At 40.9% G+C, this 23379-nt stretch overlaps 1 protein-coding gene across 1 annotated transcript; it reads left to right on the plus strand.

Annotated features, from left to right (window-relative positions):
* The first annotated feature begins 16537 nt into the window (after positions 1-16537).
* LOC117551011 lies at positions 16538-22255 on the plus strand. Its single transcript, XM_034223668.1, has 5 exons — positions 16538-16590; positions 17415-17750; positions 17933-18119; positions 20059-20186; positions 20371-22255. Exons 2-5 carry the CDS (start codon positions 17538-17540, stop codon positions 20536-20538), a joined length of 696 nt encoding a protein of 231 aa, XP_034079559.1. The 5' UTR covers positions 16538-16590; positions 17415-17537; the 3' UTR covers positions 20539-22255.
* The last annotated feature ends 1124 nt before the right edge of the window (positions 22256-23379 follow it).

The following is a 23379-nucleotide window of genomic DNA, read 5'->3' on the forward strand; positions in this document are numbered from 1 at the left end:
TTTTGCGATCCTTTTAGTGAAAGAGAGGTTTTCCATCCCTGTGGACAGCATCTTATCAGTGGCGGATGAGACTGGCACAGAAGTGGACGACTACGCATTTCCAGATCTACTCACTACCAGTGGAATATGCTTTGTCATCAAAGATGAACTGAATGACGGTGGTGAGTGACGACAATAAACCCTTTTCTCAGCAGCTATGTTGATGACGTCATAGCAGGGTAAACACAGGTGTAATATATCAAATGAATTTTGGCCCGATCTATTTAGTGTGTCACAGCCATTCCAGTGAGACAGCATATTATCAGGGCCCCGGCCTGCCTACATCCTAAATTACATCTCTGTTTACGCTGCATGTCAACATGGCTGCTGAGAAAAGGGTCGATTTTACATTTCTCAATTGTATTGTATGCTGATTATCCCCATGCAAGTGTCAAGCACACCACACATTTCATTGCTATAAACAATACTATCTTAAAAGGTAAAGTATTATTTATAGGAATCAAATGTGCATACTCCACTGATTTGGTGAAAATACATAATTTTGTACTTACTTGGGGTTCTTGTTGAAAGCCTTGTTCTTAAGCTTTTGCTAGACTAAAAAACACCATTGTTGTCTAAGTATTGGTCCCAAGTAGAGTGCGCTCTTGTGGACAAGGACTTTGGGACTCATACTTGCAATGGAGATTTTCAGTGGGTTTGTTGTATTTTTTAGAACACTTCACCAGTAGATTACATAAAGACATGACAAAGGAAGACCATATAATTTCAATATTTAATATCTCTTGTGTGATTACATTATTTTCCAGAGTCATCCTCATCCCCCACTTCAGGCACAGATACTATTTCAGTCACTTCGAAAAGCAGCAGTGAAAACGATTTCTACAGTGGCACACTGAAACGCTTCAGAAAAGAGGAGGAGGCTTTGCAGGGTCCACAAGCCAAAAATGTGAGTGCATGTTCAATATGTCATGTACACCATTGTTTTACATTCTAGTGACGTCTGTCCATCCGTGTGTCTGTACCAGTAGATTGCTCATAAACCTATACTGCTTACTTAACGGGTATCATTTTTGTTGTGTTTTGTTTTAAGCTGATAAAACAGGTTCTGCTGACCAAACCAGGAGGAAGTGATGTGCTGAAGGAGTATGAGGAAAAAGGAACAATTAGTCCTGCCACAAGAAAAGTGATGGTGAACATTCTAGTTGCAGACATGGTGCAGAGTGAGGGGTAAGATTCTAATTTGTTATAGCTTTGCATGAAAGTGTCATGTATGTATAGTAGAGATGTTAAGATTCACCGATTCGCATCGGTGCACCGGCATAAACGTTCAAGATGCGAGTGCACCGGTTGAAAGAGTGCACATCGGCTACAGTTTGGGTTGAACCGGGTTGAACTGGCGATGCATCGATTGCGTAGCGTCTTTGTATCGGTAAAAAACTGATTCATTCATATAAAATCCCCTCATCTTGTCAACGCTCAGCAGAGACGATCTTTGATATTTGCTTCGCCACTACGGAGGCCGAGAGTCTCAGTTATCAACACACACGGAAGTTGAGGAGAAAGAGAAACACAGCGCACCGAAAAATACCTACAAATCAAACGTTTGGCAAGACTTCGGATTGTTCAAGAAAGACGGTGTAACAGTCCTTTATGCTATATAGTTGACCGCAGGTCATGGAGAGTAATAAGGTATCTGTAGACCTTTGTATGAGGTATCTTTATTACTTAACAGGTCTACAGCCATGATACCTAGATGCGGGCTTGCATACACACAGTATCACTCCTCAGCCGCATCCCATCAGTAACGTCCTGATGGTATATGTGCGCGGCACTATATACTACAGACGGTCAACTTGAAAAATCGCTCGCAAATTGTTAACGATGCCGAGCCGCTTTAAAGTACACAAGTAGTACGAGGAACTTACAGTAGTGACGCACATAAAGAGGCGACATGGGGTCTGCGGCTGAAAAGAGAAACCTGAAAGTTAGACATATGAGTTAAATCACTCAGTGAGGTGTTCTGTCAGAGAGTGGTGTTTAGTTTACAGCAGCCTGTGACGGCCAATAATAATTGAAATGTCTTCCTTACTGTAAGCAGTTATGAAATACCTGTTTGTGAAAGGTTATTTGTATTCTTTATTGTTCATATAGAACCCACTGCTTTCTGTATGGGCATTGCACTATGGTAGCTGTTATTTGCACATTGTTAATCATGAGCAATGCATCCTTACATTGTTTAACTGTGAGGTGTTATACAATTGTACTGTACTCTGGAGAGCTTTTAAAGGTAAAAAAATAAACGGCATGATGGGATGTGCAGTACCAAATATGTAAAGCACTTTTTTGTTAATGTATGATTTGCTGCATATAAGGAATACAGATGAAGCACTCCAGATCAGACTCAGGTGGGTGTGTCCCAGTCAAAAGCCCAGCGGATGCCAGCGGCTGGGGGTGTTGCCAAATTGCTAGAGGGCGTTGCCCAATTTCCCCATTTGTTCAATTACAGGATTTAACCATGAGATGGCGCTTCATTCACAAAATACACAAAGACAACTGTTTGCAATGTTTAGAGCTCTGCAGTTGTGTTTGCTGAATACTGTAGCATGTAATCACTTATGTGTTACTGTATGGTTTTCACAAGCTACTATAATGAAAAAACATCAATATTTTAGATCAAATAAAGTATATAGTTTGCTTTATGCAGTATATTTCTTGTAATATTGTTGGGGTGTTTTTACACAGTACAGTAGATTGAAGTAAATCAATTTATACATTAAGATAAGATAAGATGGACCTTTATTAATCCCGTGGGGAAATTCAGTAGTTCAAACAGCAACAGGGTGAGAGTGAAAAACAGGACAGCACAGATTCACACAGATTCATAAAATCAAAAATAAGATGAGCGATAAAAATAATAATAATGAGAAACTATGAAATAAGAAATGAATAAAACTAAAATGTAATTATCATATCATATATTATAATGTATTGTATTATTAAGTAATATCATACATTAACCCCATTATAGCAGATGCCACATTGAATGGATGAACACATTTATGCATCAATAATTACAACAGAGTATTTCTAAATACAAGTTGTAAAAATACTTATATGTATTTAATATTAACCCTTCGGAGTCAACCGTCACGCCGGCGTGATCAGATCACATGACCTGTGCCGCATAATAACAACAGTCCGGAAAACATTGCCGTGTGTTTCTGTCGAAAGTACTGGCTTGAAACTATATCCCAGTCTTTGTTTCATGCAAAAAGACCCAGTAAACACGGAGATACAATGATATAAAGTTAATACATTTCAAAAGTATGAAAAATGGAAGCACATATTTGAATATATTCGCCGCATTTGATCATTTTACGAAACGGAAAATACTGCATTCAAAATGCAGCATATTTTTACATCCTTTTACATAGGCCTACATACATTTTCACTCGCACACACATATATTCTCCTTTTACATACATACATTTTCACTCTTACACACATATATTCTCCTTTTACATACATAGCCTACATTTTCACTCTCACACGTATATATACTCACACATTCATACATTTTGCTCTCATATTATCATATTTCAATGCACACATTCATATATTGTCACTCACACATTCATGCATTTTGTTCTCATATTCATATAATTTAATGCTCATATTTATACATTTTGCTCTCATGGGAAATGTACTAAAACAAAGTATGTCATGGTAGTGGTCAGCTGTTAAACACAAAAGTGTATCTTAAGGGCTGTAAATATAATAAGCCTGTTGTCAATTTTAGACACAGGCTTATTATATTTACAGCCCTTAATAACATTCATTTTCTGGACTCAATGTGTGTCTTGGCCGTTTTCTTTGTTCCAAGCAAACGAGTGCTTTTTGTTTTGAAATCACTTCCGCGAGTTTCGCGGGCCTCCCCCCTCGCTCCACTGCATTAGACCATTTAGTAAGGTAACAAGCAAAAGGGCAAAAACGCCTCTCAGACGCTCTTCCGTTTACTTTTTTAATAAAGAAAAACAAATGGTCCGTAGATACACGGACTCATATAGCCTATGTATGTATACTGTAAGGAGAATGTATGTGCGTGAGAGGACCAGTATGAATTACGGGATAGAAATATGCAAACACAAACCTACAGACCGGGGGATGGGAGATCACAGGAGTGAGGGGGGGGGGGGAGCTGTGGAATGTGACCCTTGGGAGAATTCCTCCACACATTCCGATGGCCAATTCGTTTTAAACAAAGAGTTCGCAACACAGGACAGCATAGGCAACATGGGGGGTGCGGGCTGGTGAACGGTCTGGTCAATGTTTGTAAACACAATCCCCAGGATGTGTCCTAATCAAACCAAAAGAGAAAATGCAGATATCATTCTCTCTCTCGACTCGCTGGTATCTCGAGCTGAGCGCTCATTGGTGTTCATACTGCTCACAGGCTGGGCTGCTGTGGATATCTAGTGTATTTATACTGTTTTTTATAAATGTGATTTAATCCACATAATTTACTGTGTTAATTGTTCACTGTAGTATTGTTTAACTTGAAGGTGCCTGATGTGAACATTTCCAGAATGTATTGTCTTAACTTTTTAAATGCCTCTGTGATGTGCTGCTACCCATTTTCCCCCCGGGACTAATAAACAAATACTATATATTGAAAGTCTATTGAATGGCCTTTGTATCTATTCAGTACAGTCTAGCCCAACCATTTACACCTTCCTTTTTCCCCGTCAAGAGTTTGAATTGGTTGCGGAAAAAGCTTTTGATAGGGTGGAGTGGAGCTATTTGTTCTTCATTTTAGAAAAATTCGGCTTTGACTCAAAATGTATTTCTTGGATTAAGCTTTTATACGCCTCCCCTTCTGCATCAGTAAACACAAATGGCATTCAATCGTCTTCCTTCCATCTCCAACGTGGAACACGCCAGGGCTGCCCGCTTTCTCCCCTGTTGTTTAATTTAGCCATCGAGCCTCTAGCTATATGGCTCAGAGGCCACAATGGGTTTGAGGGCATCACTCGCTATGGTACAGTTCACAAACTTTCCCTTTACGCGGATGACCTTCTCCTATACGTCTCCAATCCTGTGTCCTCTCTCCCTCCTATATTGTCAATCCTTGAGCAGTTTGGTCGTTTATCAGGCTACAAATTAAATCTCCAAAAGAGTGAACTATATTTTGTGAACCAACTGGCGAAGACACTCCCCCCAACCACTTTTCCCTTTAATATTGCTTCAGACGGCTTCAGATACTTGGGGGTGTCCATCACTAGCTCCTTTAAAGATCTTTTTCCCAAAAACTTCCAACCACTCTTAGCTAAATGCAAATCTGATCTATCTAGGTGGTCTTCACTTCCCATATCCCTTGTTGGCCGTGTCAATCTTATTAAAATGGTAATTCTCCCGAAATTCTTATATCTCTTCCAGCATATCCCAATTTGCATCAATAAATCTTTTTTCACCAGTCTTGACAGCCAACTAAATGCGTTCATTTGGGATGGCAAACCCGCCCGTCTTAAAAGATCTATTCTTCAGCTCCCCAAGTCGGAGGGTGGTCTGGCACTCCCGAACTTCCGCCACTACTACTGGGCCTCTAACATTAACCGACTCCTTTACTGGACTGTCCCAAAGACCCCTAACTCCAGCCCACCATGGGTTCACATGGAGATCTCCTCTTCTTCTAGCTCCTTACACTCTGTGATTTGCTCCCAACTTCCCATAATGACGCACAAAATTTCAGTCAACCCAATTGTTACCAGTACCATTAAGATTTGGCTTCAATTCAGAAGGCAACATGGCTTACACAGAGCCTCAATCCAAGCTCCGATATTAAATAATCACTCATTTTCTCCATCCTGCTCGGACCCCACCTTCCAAATGTGGGCTGCCAACGGGCTTGTCACAATCAACAATCTTTACAAGGATGGGGTTTTCTCTGACTTTGCATCCCTGTCAGCCAAGTATCACCTGCCAAACAGTCATCTTTTCCGCTTCTTCCAAATTAGGCATTTTGCTCAAAAGCAGTTCCCCCATTTCCCCAACCGCCCCCCTGAATCAGGAATTGACCAGTTTCTCACCCTTGATTGTGACCAAAAAAGGCTGGTATCTACTATCTATGGGAAACTTGCCTCCTTTGACCTAGCCTCTACTAAATCTGTAAAACAGTCTTGGGAGGGTGAGTTGGGTGTAGACATATCTCACATTAATTGGAGGGACATTCTTCGTTTGGTGCAAACCTCATCTATCTGTGCTAGGCACGGTCTAATGCAGTGCAAGGTGCTACACAGGGCTCACTTTACCAATGCTAAACTAGCCAGAATATTCCCTCTTAGAAGCGATGCCTGTAACAGATGCAAGCAGTCTCCTGCCAATCACACACATATGTTTTGGTCATGCCCCAGCCTGAAGGCCTTCTGGTCTAGTATTTTCAATACCCTTGAACAGGCCCTTAACACACCCATACCCCTTAACCCTCTAACTGCCTTATTCGGCGTCCCCCCAACACAGAACATGCCCACCACGACCCAGCGGGTCATCGCCTTCACAACCCTGCTGGCCAGGCGCTCCATTCTCCTTAAGTGGAAGTACGTCTATCCACCCACACATGACAGGTGGATACAGGACCTATTACAGTGCATTAATCTAGAAAAGATAAGATTTTCACTACAAGGATCCCTGACACTCTTTCACAAGACCTGGAATCCCTTACTACTGCTAATCAATGACCTTACGATTAACCCTGATGCTGATGAGGTGTGAATGAATCTGGTGGGGGGGAGAGACTTTCACTTCCCCTTTCCTTGTCTCCCTAATACATTGATCATTACTCTATTTGCTTTCTCTGTTTACTCTTATTGACTATTAATATGAAGAAGCACCCGTATTTTTATTTCATGTAATTTTGACCCCCTTTTATTTAATTCCCTTTCTTTTTTTTTTGTTTTAGTAACTTTTTGATTTATGTTTTTTTTTTTTTATTATATAATGTGACCATAGAGGGGGAGGGGATGGGTGGGGTAACTATGTAATTCTCCTACAGATCATCTTTTCTACGTTGTGTACCTACTGTATCGTTATTGTAATGTCTGTCAAAAATCCAATAAAAAGATTTTGAAAAAAAAGAAAAAAAAAGAGTTTGAATTGGAGAAAGGTAATCGATGGTGCTTTTAAAGCCTATTGCATAATAACTGTGTGATTTATATTGCTTTTCAAATGCATGTGGCCACCCATTTACACTGCTCTTCCCGTCAAGAAGACTGTATGAATAGAACTTAGTTAGATTACTTTACATTTCTGCGAATTAATTTTTAATCACACACGTCTCCCCACCCCGAAAATAAAAAGAGGAAACTATTTTCAAGTTAAGTTTTCACTGAAAAGTCTATGTTAAAAAGCCTCAATCATCTTAATTCATGTAATAAAAACAAAAGCACATTGGCTGATTTTGGACCCCCTCACTAGCCTACTTTAATTAAATGTTTGATAAGTGCATGCAGATCACAGTACAGCTCGTTCAGTAAAACACGTACACATACATTATTTTGTATTTTTATTGAAGTACTTTATAGAACCTGATGACAAGGTCAATTTTACTTTCCACTATGTCCACCTTTATTTTGCACAATCAATGGCAGGACTTTATTGAGGCCTGTAATCAGTCGACTACATGTGTCTTGGGTCAGTCTTGTCTTCCAAAAATCCTCTATCGCTTGCATCAGCTCCTGCTTCGAGCCTGGTTTAGCCTCCTTCCGAATGTAGTCTTTCATCAAGTGCCAGACCAACTCGATGGGATTCAAATCCGGAGATTCTGGTGGAGTTTTAACCCAGTTGATTCCCTCCGCAGCAATTCCAGCTGCAGCCGCGCTGTGCTTCGGGTCATTGTCCTGGAAGAAGCGATGATCCGACCCAAAATGTTCCCTGATGTAGGGACCTGCAGCTTCCTTGATGATACTGCTTTCAAAGTAGATTCTATCCATGATTCCTTCAAAGATAACCAAAGGACCTGGACCGTGGCGCGAAATCAATCCCCAGACATGCAACTTTATAGGATGTTTCGGCTGAGGCTTTGCAACAGAATGGTCCTTTTTATTGAAACTGTACCTTGCAAAGTGTTCCAGAGCTACTGTGGATTCATCGGTAAATAGCACATCATGCCAAGTTTCCCCAGACTCGATCCACTGGAGGGCTTGTCTCAGCCTTGCCTCTTTGTTGTGATCTCTTATCATGGGAGTGAAACGGGTCCTGCCATATTTCCACCCAAGTTTTCTCCTGGCCTTGCGTATGCTGCTCAGTCCTAGTGAAACCCCAAAGTCCGCCTGGATTTTACGCTTTACGCCATGAGCCGTGAGTTCGTTGTCAGCCTGTGTCGCATTTTCGATCGCAGTCACGATATTGCTGTAAAAGAAAAAGACAAAAGCCATCAGGGAAATGCAGAACTGTGACATGTCAGCTGTTTACGATACGTGCTACAGAGTATAGCCATAGTATTAAATAAGGTATAGGCTACTTACTGTTGGAGTTTCCTTGGACCTGAGCGGATGGGTGGTTTCTCCTGAAAGTGATTTCGCAGAGTGCTCTGTGAAACTTCGATCCCAAGGCTTGCAAAGAGTTATTGGATTTCTCTGGTTGATTTTCCATTTGCCCGCATGACACGGACCTGCTGGGACCTCTCTCTGTTGATGCGCGTCATCCTTGCTGTCATAGGCAATCGTGGATTCCAGAAGCCGGTCACGCTAATTAATAGCCTACACAAGTGGGTGTGGCTGTATGCCCAAACTAGACGCACCAATAGCATTCCAGGTGAAACGAACACCATGTAGGATTCACAGATAAATAAAGTGCATAACTTGCTTTTGGCACAACGCACAACGTTTTTTCTTTGTGAGAATCGAGGAAGAATGGAAGCTCCCACTTTTTACCAGTCCCGGAGACCACGTCTTGCACAGGTGAGCTGACAAATTGTTAATAACCTATACTCTGCTCTTTAGACCTACTGTATGTGTGATTATTTTTTCATTTCACCTGTGCTTATGTCTAATTGTGTTATATTCTGTATTCATAGGCAAAACGAAGCTCTCCCTTCAAGTCCGCCCCGCAGGTGGCTGCAAAAAAAAAGAAGCTGTCTGAAAGCCCTGCGCCCAAAAAAGCAAGCAAAGTCAGACTAGTTAAAAATAAAGCGGTACGTACTATTATCCCTCATTGTCAATCATTAATATTTACACCATCTCTCTGCTATAAAATATATTGTTTATTTCCATGTGACCATTGGTATTCATATTTTTGTTCTGTTTCCTATCAGGCCATCACACTTAATCTGCTCCCGGTGTCTGCCACATGCACGGCTGGATTGGTTGACGCAGAAATCCGCGCTATTAAAATCCGTTTGACCGCAACGGAGGCACAATTGTCTGCCCTGATTCAGGAGCGGGCCTCCATGAGGTTGGCACTGGAGACTGCAGAGTCAGAGCGGGCTTCCATTATGTCGGCACTGGAGACTGCAGAGTCAGAGCGGGCTTCCACAAGGTTGGCACTAGAGACTCTTTCTCAAATACTTTCAAATATTGAAAGAGGGACCCCACCAGCACAGCAGGAACAGCTGGACACCAGCCTGTACCAAACCAGGTGAAGACTGTTTGGGTACCATGTGGGCGAAGAAGACCCACAGCCTCTGGAGCCAGAAGCGACAACCCCGTTCACTCCCATACTGGTGTTGGCGGCAACACCATTGCCACCGGTCATTCCAGTGCCAGTGGTCACTCCAGGGCCGGCGGTCACTCCAGGGCCGGCGGTCACTCCTGATGAACCCACCAGGGCTGTTTCCTCAGAACGAGAGGAATGTTTTTATCAGGACAGCTTTTTTAAGGGACAGCATCGCCCTGAGATCTATGCTGCTAATATGTTCATGGCCATAACGCCATTTGTAACATATGGGAGAATGGTGAAAATAACCAACTGGACTGGGACCAATGGGAAAATGCCTCTTCCCCTCAATGTGAAGCAACAGATTGAGTCCTATGTTTCCAATCGGTTCCCAAATCTGAACATTGACCAGTGGCATAAGATCCGGAGCCGGGTAAACGAGAGACTGAGGAGCCCCAGAAAAACAGATCCCGAAATAGCTCGTCCTGGTTTCCGCAGCAGATAGGCTGCAGCATGGTGTGTGTTATGTCAGTTATTTTAAATAAAACGTTGAAAACTGAACTTGAAAATTGTTTCCTCTTTTGATTTTCTTTATTATTTTCGGGACGGGGAGACGTGTGTGATTAAAAATTAATTCGCAGAAATGTAAAGTGATCTAACTAAGTTCTATTCATACAGTCTTCTTGACGGGAAGAGCAGTGTAAATGGGTGGCCACATGCATTTGAAAAGCAATATAAATCACACAGTTATTATGCAATAGGCTTTAAAAGCACCATCGATTAACTTTCTCCAATTCAAACTCTTGACGGGGAAAAAGGAAGGTGTAAATGGTTGGGCTACACTGTACTGAATACATACAAAGGCCATTCAATAGACCTTCAACATTTGTTTATTAGTCCCGGGGGGAAAATGGGTAGCAGCACATCACAGGGGCATTAAAAAAGTTAAGACAATACATTCTGGAAATGTTCACATCAGGCACCTTCAAGTTAAACAATTAACACAGTAAATTATGTGGATTATTTCGTTAAAAATAAACGAAATATGATTTCCTCCGGAGTCGGCTTGACTCGGTTTGCATTCATAAAGAATGCACAAATGTGTTTAATCGTTAATGTCAGATATGTACTAAGTAAATACATTTGTTCCTGCTCAAGATTAGATTCAACTTTATTGTTATTGCACATATTACAGGTACTGAGACAACGAAATGCAGTTTAGCTTCTAACCAGGAGCAACAAGCAGTAAAGTGAAAAGTAATGTACACAATCTACAGAATAACATATGAGGGGTATGAATACACTAGATACTGTATCAGCCTGTGAGCAGTATGAACAGTGTGAGAATATGCTAAGATATATAAAGTATGAAAACGGTAAGCAGTACAAGTATAGTATAAAATATATAGATAGGCCTATTAATTTCATGATGGATTAAACCACATTTATTTCGTTAAAAATAAACAAAATATAATTTTTGTTTGAATGATTAAATGTAGGGTGAATTGCCCTACATGTATTAGTGCATTCATTTCAATTCGCGAACATATGATACATTAAATGATCGTGAGGATGATTATTGAAAATCGTTTGTTTGAGCCGGGCTGCATTTCCTGATCTAAAAACATAGCGATGGTTTGTACTTACGCCAACGTGAATTAAACATTATTTTGTTAAATAAAAACATGGAGATGTTTAGTAAGTGATTACATGTCTCTTATTTAGCACAGAATATGATCCTATCCGTGACATATGGATCTTAACAAATATCTGCGATATCAGATACCTGTAGATCAGCTGTTTATTTCACATGAGTTCCAGTGTGGCAGCTTTTTAATCACGGCTCCCCCTGGTGGATCCATGATCCATTGCAGCTGGTTTCATTATAATTAAATGTATTTATCAAGGGGGCGTTTCAAATCCTGCGGGGGGGGTTTTCCTTTTCAGCAGGGGCCCACCCAGTGCCGATCACGGACCCGCACGGGTTGGCGTCTGAAATGGAGTGCTACATCTGTAAAACAAAAATCCTCTGTCGTACCATATTGAAGTATCATTATTTTTGCATCGTGTTGAATCGCATAATGTTGAATCAAATCGTATCGAACTGTATCGCAACAGGGGTGAATCATATCGCATCGCCTGGTGTTTCAAATGTATCGTTAATGTATCGTATCGTGGCAACGTATCGAGATGCACATCGCATCGGCCTCAGTGATGGAGATGCACATCCCTAATGTATAGGTTAAGTGTGGATGAAGTTGGTGCAATTGTATTTCTACATTAATTGAGTTCATTAAAGGAGACCTATCATGCTATATTTAAATGATATAGTGTATGACCATACCTGTATATTTATTAGGGCTGTCAAGTTAACGCGTTAACGCAAAAAAAAATTAACGCCACTAATTATTTTAACGCGATTAACGCATGTGTATTTTTTTTCCTCGGCCGCCCCGTAGTTTCAGAGCGCATCGAGTTTAAAATACCGTCTACAAGCTGATGCTGACAGCCCCGCTCCTGCCGCCCGCTTGTGGCAGACCACACTTCCACGCTCACCGGCAGGCACCGACTGGCTGTTGGGAGGACCGGGAGGGTGTGTGTATGTGTGGCCCGAGCGAGAGACCTTACGTGCATTGTTGTTGTTAGCATCTGGTGCTAGCTAGCTGCGCTAACGGTTTAAATGCGCTAGCTGTTTAAATGAAAACAGAGGAGCGACATTTCGTCACAACTGCGCCGAGCACTTGACTTTATGCAGGTAGCCAGACAGTGGGACATTGTACGAAAAGTCAGCACACTCAGCACGGATAGTGCGCAACATGATTGCAGCTCCCGTTCGAGCATATGCCTTGAGTTGCACATAGCTCCAACGATCCATCACACACACACACACACACACACACACACACACACACACACACACACACACACACACACACACACACACACACACACACACACACACACACACACACACACACACACACACACACACACACACAATTTGTATTGTATTATTGTATGAGAGGTTCCAGGTTGAATTGAGGCGAATATTTGTAATGTTCCAGGTTGTTGTGTTTAATATTCATGAGAATATTTGTCATTATTCAAATGATAATAAACATTAGCATAAAGCATATTTGTCCACTCATATGTTGATAAGAGTATTAAAAACTTGAAAAATATTCCTCTAAGGTACATTTAGAACAGATAAAAAATGTGCGATTAATCGCGATTAACTATGGACAATCATGCGATTAATCGCGATTAAATATTTTAATAAATATTTTAATCGACTTGAAAATTCTGAGCAGCAGCTGACCACGCCTCCCTGCAGAAGAGCGGGGCATGAGCCGGCGAGAGTCACGTTAACATTGCTGTGATTACGAGTGTGGAATAAACATGTCATCTCAGAGCAATGCATGTGTTCAAGCATATTATCAATTTGATCCAGTGACTGACCCTGAAGCAGCGGAGGTTTTGGTGGAGGTGCAAACATCTCGGTTGCAGCAGGACGTTTCTGAATGGTTAGTTGACAAGCTGTTGTTCCTATTTATTTTACTCTGTTACGATGATTGCTACTTATTCCGTTCATATTTTGGCTATTTAGCAAGAATGCTATGTGTACAGTTTATAACTTAGAGCTTGTAATGCAAAAACAGCAATACATATATATATATTTATAAAGGGAGACATTCATATTTTCAGCATATATACAATGGCCTCATTGCGTTTATTAATAGTTTACAGTCCTTTTCTTCCAACATCGTGCAACAACCGTTGGAAAGTTCAATAACTTAGGGTGATAAAAAGTATAACTCCAACAACACCTCAGTTGTCAGCAGTGTGTGTAGTTTCATGTGTTTTTAAAAGCTCAGTTATTGACTTCTTTCTACAGGTGTACATGTGCAAATTGCGCCACGATGCCTTCTGAACCGGAGTATGTGTGCTGCATGGAGATACCACAGGTAACATTTTTGATAGCTTCACTAAGTTGTCTGTTTAGAGAATACATTTTTAACATGTCATTCAATATGTTTATCACACTAGGTGTCAAGACGGATGCAGGAACTTGAGGACTCTGTAACTTGTATGGTGGAGCATCCTGGATTGGAGCCTGTGTGCCTGAATGTTTTCTCCCTGCAGAATGCATTGAATATTTACAGAGCTGAACATGGTGGACTACAGTTGAGGCAAATAGAGCAGTGAGTGGTTTGTTTGTTTTGACTGAAATTGTAAAACGAATGCCAATATTGTTCATGGAAATAAATACTGGTGTATATGGCTTTATGCAATCTTTCATTCTGTCATTGTACATGTACTATTATATTATATTATATACTACACAGCAATGGCATAACACACCCATGTGTACGACAAAAAAAGTCCACACACAACCTTATGCTTTTGAAATCAGAATATTCTTTACCCATCCAAACATGAATAATCACGACACATTTGATATCAACTCGGAACTTTATTGTCAAAATCAACGGTTCTTTGAACCCATAAAAAAAAACTAAATGTACTTGTATTTTGTATAAATGACACTAAATATTTGTTTTTATGATTTCAGGCGTCACAGGTATCTAGCCTACAGAAGCTTTGTGAGCTGGTGCTGGGGCTTCCTTGGACGCAGGATCAGAGTGGTGATTCCGGCCTGCGTTGTCCTCAGGATTCGCAGGGAGTTTCCTGATCCGCAAAATGTCGATGTTGGGTTCAGACAGCAGCCAAATTGAACCGTGTAGCATACCCGGCGATGACCTCCTCCCTGTCAGGTCGCTCATAATGGTGCAGTGTCCACAAAGACTTGGTCGAAGATGAGGTCCATCAAGTTGGCCACGTAGCCTGTGCAATGTTAAAAAAAGCACAACAAAAAATGTGGTTTAGATTAGTATATGCATGTAAAAAAACTGAAAGTTCTTTCTAATTTTTTTATTTTATATTTGTAAATAGTTGTATAATAAATATTTTAAACACTTACGGAATGTGGGGTCAGTCTTTACTGGTTTTGTTCTGCATTCTCCCTTCCTGGCCTTTGGGAACTGCAGTTTATACAGAGGGTTTCCAGTGGATGTAGTGGCTTGTGCACGCTCAGTGTTTTCATTGTAGTGCAGGGCTGCCAGGTACAGTCTTTCATTTCCGCCATGATACAAACAAATGTAAATAATAGCAAAGGATGTACAAATTGTCACTAATTAGTAAGTATGTGAGGTGCTGGCCTGTAAAGAATAAAACATAGTTAGAACAAAATCATCTCAATTTAGTATTCAGGATGAGAAAATACTATTTGGATAAATATCGTCTGAAATCCCAAAAGATGGGGCTTAAAACTCTCTATTTAGCAAAGCTCTTTGCTTAGCCTTTTCCAATCTGAGTTAGTTTTGAACCGTAACGTGCATGCTGTGTTTCTGACTCAATACAGATGATATGTTGGAGAGGGGCTGAGCTCAGTAGACTGACTGTAATGAGTGCTAGCCACTAATTAGCCTGTTGCTAGAGGTAAGGCCTCGTCAACAACAACAGACCAACGGGGCTTTAGCTCTGTTTTACTCGTGGTGTGTGTGTCCCCTCGCATACATACACACAGTGTTGTATCCTCACACACCCCCATTTATATTCATGTGCGTAAACACACAAAAGCTTTTACATATAACGCTGCAAAAAACGGCATGTCTCATTAGCGTAGCTTAGCTTACAGATCGATGATATCTGATCGTTCTTACAGACTACAATCACAAAAGCTTTTACATATAACGCTGGAAAAAACGGCACTTACCTACAGAAGATTACGTTTGTTATTATAACTTACTCAATATGATTTTAGAGGATACAAAATACTAATAAATAGGAGAATAAATACTTGTGTTATCGGCTAGGGCGTGGCTTTACAGCCTTCACACAGATCGCCATTATGGCAGTATGTCTGAACATGTTAGCAAATGCCTGATAATTAAAAGACAAAGCAAAGACTGCGGAGCGTACAAAATAAAATGTTACAAAAACATATAAACCACCTAACCGATTACTATTTGGGTTTGAGGCGACATTGATACGGCGAAGCTACATGCTACATACTACAAGCTAGAGATAGCTTTATCAGGAAAAACACCGCTAAATAAAAACGTACAGCTTCAAAATTGGATGTGTCCTCACTGGCCTGGTCCCGGATGGTTGGTATTGATCCCGGGTTTAGCATTAGTTTGGAGGCATATCCGTGTTGGACTTGAGAGAAGTTCATAAACATGACCGTCGTAAAATGTTTGGAACACACCAACAGAAATCTGCCGTGGTCTTCTGGCACATGTCCCTTGAAAATGAAGTCTAGCCACAGATTATTTTCTTTTTCCACTGATGGCATTGCATGCAGTCCCCTTTCTCGAGTCTTGCAGCCAACAACAGCACAACGTTTAACTGGCTTAGACATCCTGGCAAGAGCAGGCAAAAACACAGATGTGACTGGGGTTGATTTAGCCTGCCGATAGCCTATATGCGAATGAGAGGTTTGGCAATGCACGTGGCCGTGGCTCATTCCCCTGATAGGTGGAGAGTTGACCAATAAGCGGAGCACGTCTTTGTGACGTAGAAAAGTATTGAAATCTGGATCCGTTTTTTTCAGATCCGTTGCAGCCTCTTTTTTAGAGATTTGGCTAAGGAGGAAAATAGAGAGGGTTGTGTTTTCTGACACTTGGTGAGTTCCCTAGAACACCGGGGACACATATTCATGTATAAAAGACGTACAAAGGTGCATTTTGCATGATAGGTCCCCTTTAAGTTTATATGTTCTTAAACTGAGTCTCTTAGACTTAAATTAATGAAATGTTGAAAATGACTGTTTTTGCTCTACAGGAGAATCCCTCAGCGACTGACCAAAGAGAAGTATGCACTGGGGATTGTTACCCCCTGTTTCCCTCGCTCCAAGATCCACATGGGAAGACAGGATATGTGAGTTATTCTTGATTATGATCAAAGTAGACTGTTTTAGATGGCTTGCATCAGGGGTATCAAACTCAAAGCTCGGGGGCCAAATCCGGCCTGTGACTTCATTTTCTGTGGCCCCAGCAAAGAGCTTGCAAAGAATTATATGTTTATTATACGGTTACATGATGATTTACAGAAGCACGTTGCCCATAAACTACATGTCCCATAATGCATCTCAAATTTGACTTTTTTTCCCAGAGTTTGCCTTTTTTTAAACGTTTATTTTTTGATTTCACCCCCTTTTTTTTTTTTAAATGTCACTTCTTTTTTTTGATTTTGACTTTTTTTCCAGAATTTGGCTTTTCTTTTAAAATTATTTTGTGACATTCTCATTGAAGAGATTTGCAATTATTTGCCCTAAACTTTTACATTCAGACGTATTTAATTCTGAAGTTATTACCCTATCTGATAATAATCCAATGCAGAGGCAATAATGTAATATATAATACATCATTTTATATAGTCTTAAAGTTACAACCTGCCCTTTGAGTGCAACCATAATGCTGATGTGGCCCGCGATGAAATTGAGATTGACACCCCTGGCTTACATGGTTCCTTGAATGCTGTGGGATTTCTATAACATGCTACTGCATTTAAGAATTCCTGTAGTTGTATACATACTGTAGGGTAGTTTAATTCATTTGGGCGGCTGTGGCTCAGGAGGTAGCGGATAGTCCAATGACTGCAGGGTTGGTGGTTCGAATCCCGGCTCCTCCTGTCCACATGTCAAAGTGTCCTTAGGCAAGACACTGAACCCCGAATTGCTCCCAATTGTTTTTTTCGGTCAGGAGCATTTTTATGACGGGCAGAAAGGCGGTGGGTTTCTCGCGTGGCGACTGAAGTCCGTTCAGAGAGCAACGCGACTTCCATTGAGGTCCAAGGATTCCAGAATAGAAGAGAATGGAGGCCCCATGCTAAGGAGAGAGATAGGCCACTGTGATGATCATCCAGATGAGCAGAGATTTCAAGAGCTCATATCTGTGATGAATCATACAAACGACAGAGAAGTCATCATGAAGAAGATGAGAGACACACTGGAATATAGACAGGGCCTTGTCCACGATCCTGACAGATCCTCCACTGTCCTTTCAGTATTCCCGCGCCTGCTGGACACTAAAGGATTGGTAATATTTTATTACTCCTACTTTTGCTTATTATGAATGTTATTTATTAGTAAATCTATTTTGATAGACGTTTTAAGCAACCTTCAGTTAAATGGAGATGATCTACACCTGTGAAATTGGCATTAGTAGTAAATTGAAAACCTGATGGTGGTTCTTGCGTTTGTGCTGTATATGTGTTTTAGATTCTCCAAGACTTCAGTCTCCTCTTTGGGTCAGAAACTCCATCCAAACTACTGGAAAAATGGCCAACCTCCTTCAAAGCAAAGGTCATCCAACAGGCAGAAATGCTGACTTCCACACCCTTGCTGAAGCGCTTGTTGTTGTCTGCCAAGAACCAAAGGGCTGATGAACCATCACTGGAATCACCAGGTATGGTTTTAGGAACTGCATTGTCATATTGTCGGGATGGGTGGCACAGTGGTCTGTGCATCTGATCATCAGATCAAGGGGGGTGCTGGGGAACTCGAGTTCGAAACCCGTCAGGCCGTTGTGTCCTTGGGCAAGACACTTCACCCGGATTTGCTCCTGTGGGTAATGTCCACAGTACATGTCTGATATCAATGTGTACATTTAAAAGCGCCTCGATGACTTTGAGGCGTGAAGATGGACGGTGTGGCGCAGTGCGCTGTGCAATGATCATCAAGGGTTGAAACCCACCGCTGCTGCGTCTGTAAAGCCGTTGTGTCCTTGGGCAAGACACTTCACCTGAACTTGCTCCTGTGGGTATTGTCCACAGTGACCATTGCATGTATAAAAAAAAAAAAAAAATGTGTATTTGTAAAGCGGTTTGAGCATCTGGAAAAGTGCTATAATAAATGTAAGGAATTATTATTATTATTATATTGCCTATAGTAAATTGTCTATGTGAGGCTGGAGAACAGTTGGAGAATGCCAGGGTACAGTGGGTTTGGAAAGTATTCAGGCCACTTCACTTTTTCCATACTTTATTGTGTTGTGAGACTTCATGTCTTGCAGGGCTCGACATTATAAATGGCCTGCTGGCCCGGAAGCACTATTTAGACACCCCGGGCCAGCATAACGTACTTTCCACTTGCCCGCTCGGGCCACTAAAAATATTGCTTTAAAAAAAAAAAAATGGTCCTGTGGTATTGGTATTTTGACTAGCAATTTTATTAAATTGTTTTGTTTATTAACGCTACAACATAGCGTTTCGTGAATCGGTTGTCGTTGTTGGGTGAAAAGCAAACAGCTGTTTGCTGCGGAGCGCAGCGCGAGCAGGCACCCGTGAGCGGGAGCGCGCTCCTTCACTACAGACTATCGCGCCACCTAACCATTCGCCAAAACTGTTTTTAATACCAGCGGTAACCGGCCAAGCGCCGGGCAAAAACACAATCTTCAAATAAAAGAAAGACACCGAAGGAGTTAAAGGAGAGTGACAGGGAGCATGAGAAGAAGAGGGAGAGAAAGTTTCAGCCAGCTTGATCGATGGAGTTGGCTTCTAGTGGTGCAGTGACGCGTCCTAAAACCCTTTTATAATCTATCGATTAGATTTATGATTCGAAAATTATAAAAGTAGGGTAGACATGTGGAGATTATCCGGCTGCACAAAACGTGCATTTATCAAACAGGTTTGTTTTCCACAGACCTTATTTCCAGGTATTTTCCAAAACCCTGTGGAGATATCCCATTGCTTTTTTGTCGAGGGAACCAGCAGCTTACTTCCTGGTTTTAGGATGCGTCACTGGCTGCACCTCTCAATATGATGCCAATATAAACAAGGTCTTCTGTCGGCTCTGTACATCAATGCCGACCTATGCTGACAAGTAAGTGAAGAGTAGAAAATATGAAAAGGTATTCGCTATCGGGAAATGTCCCAGCAGTTTAGGATAATGAAGGTTCTAATCTAATCTATTATTACATGGCCATTACATTTCTAACTCCTAATGACAGAAAGGCAGAAAGTGCATTATAAAAATAATAATACTCATAATAGCAGACATTTTTTAGCAATGACCACAATATCATTATTTTAATAAACCAAATATGAACAATTGAGGAAAATAAGGAAGCACTGATGATTCAAATGTTGTAGTACAAGTTGTAATGTAGTTACATAAATTACTATTTTCTTCATAGTCGATTTTTTTTGGGACGAATGCTCCGGGCCAGTGGTTACAATGGTGGGGCCAGTGATAATACAATTCCACCGGCCGGGAGGGCCAGTGGCATTTTACCCTTAATGTCTACCCCTGTCTTGTATTTTGCTTGTACATGCACTATGAACTGTTGGACATTATACAGATGGGTAAAAAAAAAAGAAGTTGATCATTGTTCTCTCTTCTTAAAGAGTGGGACAGTGATATGGCATCCATTCTCCTCCTTCTGCACCTCCTGTCACCCCAGCCTGCGGGAAGGAAGAAAACCCAGAAGATCAGTGTAGCTCAGGCCATTGACCATCTGGTCGTATTTCACAAGGTATGTGGCAGGTTTAAGAATGTTAGATCTAGCCACCAGAACTACTACAGAGAGCTGTCACTATGATAAAGTAGGACTAGGCTAGTGCAAATATAAACTATTCCTAAAAACACACTAAAATATTACACACTCATGCGCATAGTTAGCTATGTAAAATTAAAATGTTGCTTGCCTTGTCCTTCAGTCCTGTAGGAGTCTGGATGAGCACCTTCAGAGCCATATGGGCATCAGCCAGCCATATCTTCTTGCTTTAGGGACCAGCAAGGAGGCCGTCGGCAACTTCTTCATTCTGATCGACAAGAAGCTCATCCCCTGTGAGGCCACCACTTCCTTAGCAGCAATTGATTGCTAGCTATGATCCAGCACTCAAAAGCATGTACACATTTTTGCATTTCATGGCTTGTATCCAGGAAACATTTTAATTTGATATGCGCTCAGGATGGCTGCTCATTGCAGTTCAAAAGTTTTTTAGGTTTTAAAAAACACTTGAAGAAATACCATGATAAGGATGGGGTCGTTTCAAGCAATAATCCTTCATCACCAGTCCAACAAGCTGTTATTCTCAGGGAAGACATTTTACATGTTGGTGATTCTGACATGGATCAAGATTTGCCGAATCAGCAGGCCAGTGGGTCTGGATCTTCTATCTCTAAAGATCAGTCGAAAGAAATGTGTGCATCTATTATAGCCAAATTACAGGGCAGTGGTGTTGCCAATAGTGTTATATTGTCCATTGTTGAAAGCATGGAAGAGTATGTTGATGAAGTTCACACAAATCTGAAGGAACAAGTCTTGAGTGTAGTGCCTCCTGATAATGCCTGTCGCATCGCAGTTGAGGAAGTTTTCAAAAATGTACATACTTATTTCACTGACTTTAACACAGACAGTAAATGGAGGAAATATTTCAGTGACAAATGGGGGGTTGTCGAACCAGTCGAAGTGCACTTGGGTGTTCGATTCGATTCAAAGAGAAACAAAATCTCTGGAATATATGAACAGGTACCAGTCAACGACACTTTCATTTATGTACCCATCTTGAAGACCTTGGAGTTTATTTTCAAGAATGAGGAAGTATGTCAACACATTCATGACACCAGACACAGTGACATGTATCAGGACTTTTCTGATGGACAGTATTATAAAAAACATCCTTTGTATTCAAAGTACAGTAAAGCACTTCAAATTCAAGTTTATTACAACGATTTTGAAACAGCAAACCCATTAGGGTCTAAACAAGGCATTCATAAACTTGGATGTTTCACTCTTCGTAACTTGCCACCGCGCCTGAATTCTTCTCTAATGAATATCCACCTAATTTCATTGTTTCACTCTCAGGATGGGAAAAAGTATGGCATTGACAGAATACTTAGTCCATTGGTTGAGGACATAAAAGTACTGGAACAGGGAATGAAAGTGTTGTTTGCTGAGCAACCAATCTATGGTACCATTGCACAGATTACAGGTGACAATCTAGGCTTAAATGGCCTTCTTGGATATGTGGAATATTTCAGTGCAAACCATTAGTGTAGGATGTGTCTCACTGACAAAACATCAGCTCAGACTGTGTTCACTCAGGATGACCCGCGGGTGATTTTGCGCACAAAACTGTTAAATGAGGAACATTACAGTCATCTCATTCAGAACCCAGGTGAAGGCCATTGTTATGGTATCAAACGTAACAGCATACTCAATACCTTGTCATACTTCAACATATGTGATAACTTTGTGTTTGACATAATGCATGACATCTTAGAAGGTGTAGCACAATATGAAGTCAAGCTGCTGTTTTTCTATTTAGGTGCCAATTTCATTTCTCGTGAGGGCATTCTCCAAAGAGTCTATGCATTCAATTTTGGCTATTTGGACAAAAAGAACCGTCCTACAAGGATAAACCTTGAACAATCTGGCAACGGAATTGGGCTCAATGCCAGTCAAACACTGTGTCTTATTAGGAACATTCCGCTCATGTTTGGTGATGTAGTCCCAGAAGGTAACAGACACTGGTATTTACTGTTGTTGCTGTTGCATATCATCAATATTTTATTTTCGCCCAGCATTACTGAGGGAATGACAATATTTTTGAAACATCTTATAGCAGAGCATCATGGTTTATTCAGAGAGCTGTATCCTCTAAAGAATCTCATTCCAAAGCATCACTTTATGATCCACTATCCTGAATGCATTCGCCAAATTGGTCTGTTGGTACATGTGTGGACTATGAGATATGAAGCTAAACACAAGTTTTTTAAGTCCAGCATAAAAAACTTTAAGAACATAACCAAATCCCTTGCCAAGAAACGCCAAATAGCTATTGCATATCACTGGGAATCCCTTGCCATCAAAGGCATAGAGTCTGGGCCTGTTAAAACAGAAATGTTGACAGCTTGATCTGTCTAGTGAAGTAAGTGTCACACCTTGGGTCAAATGTCAAGGTATTGAGTATCGTACTGGTCTTGTTGTCTGCTTAGACTTGATGGATGAGATATCAGTGTTTGGGCAGATTGTTTGTATTTTTCTGATGAGAGCTGAAATTCATTTATTGGTATTATACATGGAAAGTATATTTGTTGAGCATCTTCATGCCTTTAATGTTGTTAAGCAGGATAGTCTTTCAGTCATCAAACCTGATGCACTGCAATTTCATAAGCCTTTTGATCTGCAAATGTGTGCAAGTGCCAATGACACCCTTTTGTATGTTGTCTTAGACAGCTATGTGCTGTAATTTGTATTTATCCCTCCACCCCATGGGTGTGTGAGGTCCCAAAAGGTTGTTTGTTGCCTGGCACGGCAGGCAACAAACAACCTTTTCGGACATCCACTGCCATAGAGGGTTATTTTTGTATTTGTTGAATTGCATATTGTAAGAATGTGTGCATTGTGAACATTTGTCAGTCTTAAGAGACATGCCACCATTCAAATAAAGCACTTGGCATATATGTTATCCGGAATGATTTATTGGTCATTATAACTTTTAACACCAGTTTGTTGTACATCATAATACCAATACACAACATTGACACTAGATTAGTGTTCGTTTTGAACTCCCAGAGGTCTTGAGGCTAATGCAAAATGCAACACCAGTATAATGTGCATTCAACACTAGCTCAGTGTACATTTCTAACTCTTAAAGGTGTTAGATGGGAGAAGATGTATCACTACTGTAGTGTTACTCTACACCAGAACAGTGTTGAAT

This window comes from Gymnodraco acuticeps, unplaced genomic scaffold (genome assembly GCF_902827175.1).
Source record: "Gymnodraco acuticeps unplaced genomic scaffold, fGymAcu1.1, whole genome shotgun sequence".
In the NCBI taxonomy this organism is placed as follows: Eukaryota; Metazoa; Chordata; class Actinopteri; order Perciformes; family Bathydraconidae; genus Gymnodraco; species Gymnodraco acuticeps.